Genomic DNA, 9,544 nt, shown 5'->3' on the forward strand with positions numbered 1-9,544 from the left:
GGGAAGAACAGAGGGTGGCGGGCTGGAAGGTGCCTCCACGCTGAGCGTCCTGGTCAGTGCTGGGACAGCAGGAGAGCTCAGCTGGCCCTGTCCACTGCACCCCAGTGGCTGGCTGTGGGCGGTGCTGATGGCAGCCCCGGGAAGGGGGACAGGCCCAGAGCCTTGCATTTATGGCCATTCCTGTTCCAGAGCCGATTAGTGGAGAATTGCAGCTGTAATCCTTGCCCGCGATGGCGGGCCATAAAGAGGGATGGGATGCGCACACTGCTCCCAAGGTGGCGCCTGCAGACGTGGCCCGGGGACGCGGGGAATGAAAAATGGTTTTAATTCCCTCCCAGCAGCAATAATTTGATTCTTCATAAATTTTTCCATCAAAGTGTTGCTGAAGCCGAGTCCCCCAGAGCAGGGCACATGACGGGGGGTGGGGAGGAGCGGTCAGCCGCTGGCAGTGGGGGGCCTGTAGCTCGGCCCTCCTGCATGCAGCGGCCAGAGGCTCAGAGACCCACTAGGTTGTCTCCAGAGATGGCAGTGGGACCCACTCTGTTGTGGAGAGCCAGGGTCAGGTCCAGGCTGGGGGCGACCTCCAGCATTGACCACCGTCTGGCTCCGGTGCTCCTCTCGGGGCCTCAGTGTCTTCATCTCTAAAATGGGGCTAGTGCATGCTCTTGCACGCGGGGCTGTTGCAGGGATTCATCTCATGTCTGTGTAAAGCACTTAGAACTGGCTGCCCAACCCCCAACCCTGGCGCTGCCTGAGCTGAAACCAGGTTAATAAGATGTCAGTCAAAACAAGGCACAGGGAAAGAGCATGTCAAAAGGCCACCGTGGTGGCACTTTGGAGAAACAGCAACTGTCCTGTGAAACCACAGAGGGTGGTGAAGGAAGAGGCAGGACCATGAGGACCCCTGACCACCAGGCCGAGAGCTTGGTGTTCTCCTAAGGGCACTAGGGAGCCATGGAAGCAGCTTGATCAGATCCTGTGTTGGGGGCAGAGGTGAGGGAAGGTTGAAGGGTTAGAGCAGCCATGAGCCTGGGGAGGGGCCTGGGCAGCTCAGGCAGGGGAGGGGCTGAGACTGGAAGGTTGGATGGGATCAGGGATTTGGTGGATGTGGTGGATGTGTGGGTGAGGGAGGAGGCAGTGTAGGTCTGGGAGTTGGGTGGGTGGGACCCGCCCCCGCCTGGGTGGCACCCGCCCCCGCCTGGGTGGCACCCGCCCCCCAGCCACCAGCCACCCCGGCCCTGGGGGAAGGTTGACTGACCCTGCACACTGCCCTCTAGTGGCCACCGTGCCTCTGAGTGGACAGGGCCCTGAGCAGAGGCACCTGGGCCAGGATTCACCCTTGAGTCACCTGAGCCTGCCAGGCAGAAGGCAGGACTGCAGGGTCCTCCCACTGATGGCCCCGTGCCCAGGGAGGGCCGTCCCACTTGGGCCGAGGGTCAGGGTGGCAGGAGGGAGAAAACTCTGTGGCGGTGGCCTGGGGCCCAGCCCAGCCGACGCCCGCTCTGTGCACCGCAGGCTCTTTGCGGCCAAGTGCAGTGGCTGCATGGAGAAGATCGCACCCACCGAATTCGTGATGCGGGCGCTGGAGTGCGTGTACCACCTGGGCTGCTTCTGCTGCTGCGTGTGCGAGCGGCAGCTGCGCAAGGGCGACGAGTTCGTGCTCAAGGAGGGCCAGCTGCTGTGCAAGGGCGACTACGAGAAGGAGAAGGACCTGCTCAGCTCCGTGAGCCCCGACGAGTCCGACTCCGGTGAGCCAGCGGGGCGGCCCAGTGACAGCTACGCGGCACCCGGCGCGACAGGCGTCCTGGGAGCAGACATGTCCGGCGCGCAGACCCTGCCCAGGCACACACTTGCACACAAACGCAACCGCACACTCGCAGCCGCACGCGTCGGTGCACGGCTCGCATGCACCGGCCCTGGGGACACACACATGTTCTCTGTGAAAGGCGGTGGAGGCAGCTGGCACCCTCGTGGGTCCTTGGCCCCACAGTCACAGGATCTGCCCGTACAGAGGCTTGTCACCGTCAGGGCCTTGAGGGAGGTAGTGAGTTCTCATCCCTCTGTCCCTGTGTCACCTGGGTAGGGCACCACCACAGCCTGGCCCGTGGCTGCCCAGGCTCCCACTGAAGAGCAGAGGCCAGGCGGGCGCCACTACCCGTTCGTGCTAGGCCTAGGAGTGGGGAGACTGGCCCCTCCGCAGGGGCTCAAGATCCGAGAAAGACAGGCCTGGAGGAGGGAGCCCAGCTCAGGAGAGGACAGCAGGCGGCCTGGCTGTCCCGTGGGGCTGGCATCTCTGTGGCCTAGTTCACGAGGGCATGGAAATGCCACACATGTTTGTAGTGTGGGCATGTGGCTGGGTGGACATGTGCTTTTCACGCCATGTGTGTGATCCTGCTCACTGTCTCATGCCCGTATGTTCCTGCCTGTGAGCATGTGCCCTGGGGCCTGTGTCTGGGAGGACATCTGGAGTGGCACATGCTCAGGCTTCTGTGGGCCACTTGCTGATCTGCCTGTGCGGGTCAGCCGGTGCGTGTGCCTCAGTGTGGGCGTACACATGGCGACGCTGTACAGCATGCACTGTCGCTATGAGTACTCAGCGTGAGGACATCTGGAGCATGTCTTTGTCAGTCAGGGCTTAGTCCCTGGAAGCTTCAGGAAAGAAGCACCTTGCATTTCACTCTGACTGCCCATCACCCAGCAGGCACTGGGCTAGTGCTCTGGAGACTTCTCTTGAAAGCAGCGTGCTGGGCAGACGTCCCCAGGGCACAGAGGTCCACAGGATGAGGAGGGTCAAGGCAAGACAGGTTGGGGGCAGACCAGGGCCAGCCTGGGCCACAGATGCCAGCGTCTGTCTTAAGGGCATCCATCTGCCCTACGAGGCCAGCAGAACTGCCCTGTGTGTGGACATCCGTACACATCTGGGAGCTGGCAAGGCAGGGCTGTGGGAGAGGAGCACCCCTGGTCCCAAGGGCACTGAGGATCACAGCAGGGGCTTGTCAGGCATCAGGTCACCTGAGGCTACAAAGCTACGACGTAGGCTGGCCCCCTGCCCTACCTGACAGGCTGGGTTGTGTCCCCCGCAGTGAAGAGCGAGGATGAGGATGGGGATATGAAGCCGGCTAAGGGGCAGGGCAGCCAGAGCAAGGGCAGCGGGGATGACGGGAAGGACCCACGGAGACCCAAGCGACCCCGGACCATCCTCACCACGCAACAGCGGAGAGCCTTCAAGGCTTCCTTTGAGGTCTCGTCCAAGCCCTGCCGGAAGGTGAGTGGCGGCCGGGTGGGAGGGGCTGGACCCAGAGCCACTCACCTGCTGCCCATCCAGGTACTACCACCTCTGCTCCTGCTGTGGGCAGGATGACCCTTCACCCCCCCAACCAGTTGTCCCCACCCAGCTGCTGTCCCCACAGGCCTGACCTGTCTCCCTCTCTCTGGAGCAGGTCCGAGAGACGCTGGCGGCTGAGACGGGCCTCAGCGTCCGCGTGGTCCAGGTCTGGTTTCAGAACCAAAGAGCAAAGGTGAGAGGCCACTTCCTGCCCCTGGTGCTCCTGGGGTCTAGACGTGGGGGGCTGGGAGTGAGTGGGTCAGGGAGGCTGGGGTGCGGGGCCGGGGGGGGCACGTGGGGAGCGGGGTGGGGCAGGCCTGAACCCCGCTTCCCTGCAGATGAAGAAGCTGGCGCGGCGGCACCAGCAGCAGCAGGAGCAGCAGAACTCCCAGCGGCTGGGCCAAGGTGAGCGGGTCGCCACGGCCCCCACGCGTTCCCCGCCCCGCTCCTCCCCGTGGTCTTCCACATGGCTGCACCTTCAGGCCCCTCCACAGCCCTTCCTACCCTGCTGCCTCTGCTTGTCACCAGTCAGGGGGTAGTGTCTTGTCCTTCATGTCCCTCCAGGAGCTGCCTTTCCCACAGTGACCTTGAGAGACGGTCTCAGGACCTCCCCTGACTGCCCTGGACCCTGTCTGTGTTCTGCTGCACCCCAGCCTTTCCCCACAGTCCCTCCCCGGCTGAGACCCTCCTGACTCCGGATGTCCCCAGGGGAGGCCCACTCAGCTCAGCCCCCACGTCCCCCCCAGTGGGCCATCTCTCCTCTGTCTCCCACACTGGCCTTCTGTCTCCCTGTGCTGCGCCCCACAGACTGGACTTTGGGATCCTGCACCTGGCGGTTTCTCCCCTCCCCAGCCCGGCATGCCCCTTCCCACTGATTCTTTAGGTCACTCTGGGCTGGGTCCCTCCTCCAGAGGCCTTCTGTGTGTCTTGGGCATTCTGGAGCTCCCAGACGCAGGGCTGCGTTGGATTGCTGTCGTCTGCGGGGGCTCTGCCTCCCTGAGGACCTTGAGTGGGGGTGGGGCGGCAGAGCAGGTGGGGAGGGAGGAGGGGAGGGAGACCTTTGGCTTTGCAACACTGATTCTGGAAGAGGAGCTATGCGGGTGGTCTGAGCCAGAGAGGGGTCCCAGGGCAGCCCTGAGGAGGTCAGAAGAGACCCATGGGAACATCTGTGGAGGCCGCCAGGCCAGCTGGTGAAGGAATGCACTGTCCCCAGAGGTCCTGTCAAGCCGCATGGAGGGCATGATGGCCTCCTACACGCCACTGGCCCCGCCGCAGCAGCAGATCGTGGCCATGGAGCAGAGCCCCTACGGCAGCAGCGACCCTTTCCAGCAGGGCCTCACGCCACCCCAAATGCCAGGTGACCACATGAACCCCTATGGTAAGCCACCCAACCTCCCACCTGTCCCAGCACTACCCCTGTCCCGGTCTGGCCAGGTAGGCTTGGGGCCATGACAGTCACCTGCCCAGGGGCCCAGGCCAGCGCAGCCACCTGCTCCCTCTGACAGCCAGGGCCCCAGCCTCTTTGGTTCCACACTGGCCGGTAGGCCACCCTATCTTCCCTGGCCTCTGGCCATAGAGCCTGCAGGGCTGATGGGGCCCCCGGGAGCCCCAGCCTGCACCTGGTCCTGACGCCCCTTCCGTCCCCAGGGAACGACTCCATCTTCCATGACATCGACAGCGATACCTCCCTAACCAGCCTCAGCGACTGCTTCCTGGGCTCCTCAGACGTGGGCTCCCTGCAAGCCCGTGTGGGGAACCCCATCGACCGGCTCTACTCCATGCAGAGTTCCTACTTCGCTTCCTGAGAGCCGGCTGGGCCCCAGGGACGCTTGGGCACAGGGCCGGGGTGAGAACGCTGGCCTCAGCCGCCACGCTGCCCCGCCTGCTGCCCGCACGGACTCTACAGACAGCCATACGGTGCCCTCCCCTCGGCCAGCCGGGCCTGGCACAAGTGTCTGCTGGGCACAGCCAGACAGGCAGATGGGCACAGCCTGGGCAGGAGCTGTGTCCTGCCCACAGAGACCTTGTCACCCCCAGGGACCCAGAGCTCCCGACAGCCACTCGCCTCCAGCCCCACTCGACTCCATCGCCTTCTCCCTCCCCACCCCTTTTTTGGGAAGCTTAAATTCTCTCTATTTTTTTAAACGTCCTCTGTGTGTCCAGCCAACCTCCATGGCCCCCTCCCCCCACGTCAGCCCCAGGATGATGATGTTGTGACAGTCAGTGCCTGGCACCTGAGAGCCGTGGGTACCAGTGCCCAGCACTGTGCCCATCTTTCCCTCCAGTGAGCACAGGGGCCACTTCTGAGGGCCTGGGTAGCCCAGAACCACTCCTCCCAGCCTGAGCATGGAGTGGAAGCAGGGAGGAACCCAGCAGGTGTGACAGGCAGACCCAAAGGGACAGACACATGCATATATACAGGCCCCCTCCATGCAAAATACATGCTCTTGTGCACATGCGCACACCCTCAGAACCGCTGAAAGAGGAGGAGGGATGCTCTGTGGGTCAGCCTAGCCTTGTCAGGAAAGGGAAAGGTGGCCATGAGGGGCAGGGAGAGGGAGGAAGAGGAGAGGCCGGTTGAGTTTGAAACGTGTAGACCCAGGTGTTTCCTAACCTGGCCCAGGTGAGGCAGCCCAAGACCCAGCCAACTCTAAGGTCAGAGTTGGAGTCCCTGGAACCAGGGAGAATCAGGCCAAACAGCAGAGCCTCAGGCGGAAGGGACTCCAAGTTGCCTATTTGGCATGCCAGCTGGTATCTGGCTCCCGCCCAGCCTTCTCCCTGCTCACATGCCAGTAGCCTCTCCTGCTGGTTGGCCTGTGTGTGTCTGTCCCTAGTCCCTGCTCCTCCGTGCCAGACTTCCCCAGCTCTCCAGCTCTGCCTCCTAGAGCTGTGCCCTAACTGGGCTCCCGTGTCCCCTCTGAAGGTGTGGGCAGCCATAACTTTCTCGCCGACGTGAGACTGCCCACCTGGGCAGGCCCATGGCCTTCCCTACTTCAGGTACCCTTCTGGTTAATGTGGCCTGAGATCCAGCAAGTGGTTTGGGCCACTTGACCTTGGAAACTCACACTGCCCTTCTGCCACATATTCCCCGGCTGTGCACCAATGCAATGACTAAGCCACACCTGTTCTCCATGAGCAGGTAGGATGGGAGGAGACAGTCATCGTCTAGACACCTGAAGGACCACAGCTTGTTTCTGGTTACAGTTGATCTTACTTGATTCAGACAACCTGTGGGGTTTCTCTGCGACCCAACTCTGTGACCACTGACTTTCCCTCCCACCCAGACACTTCTGCCACCCAGAGGAGTGACCTGTGTGTCTCACCAGAGGCATGGGGGCCGGGGGAACCTGTCCCCCTGAGGCATTGGCTCCCTAACCAGTCCTCCTGGGGTGATGGAATCCAGGCACACTGGCCTCCCCAGCCCCTGGTTTCCTCAACTCCATCCTGTCAGAGGAGGAAGTGAGGGCAAGCTGATGGTCCTCAATGAGCCTCTGCTGGCCCCTAGCGACCTCTGTGTCCTTGTCCAGGTGCTCACAACCCTGCCTTTAAATCTGAAGTCCAGCTGAGGCTACCACCCTGATGTCACCAGGTCCAACTTTTGAGCAAATGAGAATGGCAGGGTCTCCCCACCCCCTGCCTTCCAGCCCCTCTACCTGGCTCCCCCGGGGTCCTCCACGTCTACCAACCTGCTGGCTAGTCCCATGCTGCTTGTCATCAGACAGAGTTTTCAGAGGGAATGAAGTGGCTCGACATCACTGCTCAGGCTGAGGCAGCCGGCCCGGCCCTCCTGTGCTCTTCTTGTTACAAAGAGAACCTCCCCAGGGACCTCAGCTGATGTTCTCAGTCCTCCTGCAGCCTCTGCCCACCTAGGTCTGGGCCAGCACTGATGCCCAGGCAGATGCGCCCCTTTCCCACCCCTTTCTCCTCTGGCAGGTGCACAAGTTGACTCGTGCCCAGGCCTGGCCCTCCCCACACCCTTTAGATTGGAGGGATCATCAGCAATGGGTCAGGTAGCCCACCCCCTCATGTTATAGCTGGAAACCTGAACCAAGAGAGAGGGGCACCTGCCCCGGGCCTCACAGCAAGCGAGCATCAGAGCCAGAGACGAAAGCGGGAACGTGGCCAGCCCCTCGTCCTCCCTGCGGGGGAATGGCCCTAGACCAGGGTCCCGACTTGTCTTAGTAAACTTCTGGCCCTGAGAGTCACCTCTTTCCACCCTGGCCTCCTCTGCCTTCACGCTGGTGCCCCTAGCTAGGAACTGCTATTGGAACATCCATACCATGACCCGCAGGTTGTCAGAGCCAGAAGGGACCTGAGCCCCGTTCACCAGACACCCCGACAGCCATGCTGAGCTTCTCCTTCACTGTAGCTGTGCTTCGCTGCCTGAGGGCTCCCCAGACACCAAGCTTGCCACGCCCAGACCTGGACTGGTGTGGACACAGATGGCAAAACAGGAGAAACACAGGTGCTCAGATGCTAGGAACCCATTTCTCAGAGAAGGAAGTCACTCTGGGGCTTGGCGCAAGGTGAGATGAGCAGGTTCACCCACACCATGGAGGAGTGCAGCCCCCATGGGGAGGGGTGGGGAGTGGCCAGGACCACCCCAGACCCACCTGGTGTGCATTCCTGAGCACTATAGGGCTAGGGCAGGAAGCCCAAGGGAAGAGGGAAGAACTTTCTGGTCTCCTGGGGGAAGGGGCAAAAAGTGAGGGGTGGACAGGGGGAGTCTTGGAGAGAAGCCAAGTTCCACTTCTCTGCTGGGAGTCGAGGCTCAGGAGGACAGAGTCGGTGCACAGGAGGGACAGGAAGCCTGCTTCACCTAGCAGAGCCCTGTCTGCCTGCCCCGGGAAACCTCCCGGCGGCTCTGCTATCCAGGGAGACAAAAGGGGGCCACAGAGAAGGGGACGCTGGTTGCAAGGGTCAGACCAAGGGACGAGCAGAACCTAGAGGAGAAGGCTGTGGGGCAGGCGCCTGGAGGGGCCCGGGGGTGAACGGGAAGAGTTCATGCCCAGGTGAGCAGGTCCCCAGGGTCAGTCCCCAGCACAGGGAGCGGGGCAGCCTCTTTTCCTTTAGGGAGCCCCGCGGCCCCTGGCAATGCAGCTGCCCTGCCCACTCATCTGGATGTCCCCTCACTGCACACGCAGGGAGCCTTGAGGACTGCCCCCCAACCCCCCCCCCCGCCTTGCCCAGCGGGGGTGCGGAGCCTGAAGCCTGGGCTGACTGCCCTGTGGGGGGGTCACATGCGCACACACTCATGCCCAGTGCTCACGGCTCGCAGGCACATGCGGCCCGGATCAGGGGAGCGGGAAGGTGTGGCACTCTGTGTGGCCCCTGGAAGGTGCCATTGCCAACGAGCCCCTCAGCCGGGCCCCTGTCCCAACCCAGGGTGGCAGGGACGCAGCACAGCCAGGCGTGGGAGCAGGCCACGGGCACTCCTCGTTTTCCTTGTACAGACTCTCGCTGCCCACCCGCCATCCCCACACACATTTTATTTAATAACTTGTCATTGTTAAATTATTTATTAGCGTTCACCACGCCACCACCCCGCCTTCCACTCTCACCTTCTGCCTCCTCCCACAAAGCAGGAAATGGAAACAACAAGAAAAGATGAGACATCCGTATATTTGTAAATAAACCAACCTGTACACACCTGTGGTGCCTCTGCTTGGGGAGCGGGTGTTGAGCCAGTCCTGCCTGTGGCATTAGCCAGGGACAGCGGGTCACAGAAGAGGGGCTTGGGGTCCCTGGTCCTCCCAACCTCATCCCACAATCCTCATGGCCTCCATCCAGTCCTAGCCCATTGCTGAGTCATCTGGGTCTTGGGACAGGTGCACTCTCCCCATCTGGCTCTGTTCCACCCCCTGACACTCATTCATTCATTCTGTCATTCGACTAACCAATTTTTGAGAACGGCCTGGTAAGCTGAGAACCAGGGATTGGTGGTGCCTGCCCCAAGGACAGGGACAGCTGATGCCAGCCTTGTTACAAGGGTGGAGCATCAGGAGCATCTTCCTGGGAGAAGCTGCAGGTTGGGCTGAGATCTGCAGTCACCTGGCATGGCGGGCACGGGTGGCAAGGATGTCTGAGAGTGTTTCAGGCAAGTACAGAACTCAGAGGCAGGCAAGTCCCACGACTCCCCTAACCTGGAAGGATAGTTAAATTTGGGGAGCAGCAATAGGCCTGGAGGTGCAGGGCTTGCTGCTGAGTCAGCACGGAGGG

General features: G+C 62.0%; 1 protein-coding gene across 2 annotated transcripts in view; it reads left to right on the plus strand.

The window, feature by feature from the left end:
• LMX1B (LIM homeobox transcription factor 1 beta) overlaps positions 1-6,097 on the plus strand; it is a 72,550-nt gene extending 66,453 nt beyond the window's left edge. Inside the window, exons 3-8 of one of the 2 annotated variants that reach the window (XM_079112946.1) lie at positions 1,516-1,748; positions 3,084-3,265; positions 3,441-3,518; positions 3,664-3,730; positions 4,539-4,703; positions 4,973-6,097. In XM_079112946.1, the coding sequence (XP_078969072.1) occupies positions 1,516-1,748; positions 3,084-3,265; positions 3,441-3,518; positions 3,664-3,730; positions 4,539-4,703; positions 4,973-5,130 (883 nt within the window). In that variant the 3' untranslated portion in view covers positions 5,131-6,097. The remainder of the gene's footprint in view (positions 1-1,515; positions 1,749-3,083; positions 3,266-3,440; positions 3,519-3,663; positions 3,731-4,538; positions 4,704-4,972) is intronic. The other variant, XM_079112947.1, reaches the window with a different exon arrangement.
• Positions 6,098-9,544: the final 3,447 nt, after the last annotated feature.

The sequence above is a fragment of the Sciurus vulgaris genome (assembly GCF_902686455.1).
Source record: "Sciurus vulgaris genome assembly, chromosome: 15".
Taxonomy (NCBI): Eukaryota; Metazoa; Chordata; class Mammalia; order Rodentia; family Sciuridae; genus Sciurus; species Sciurus vulgaris.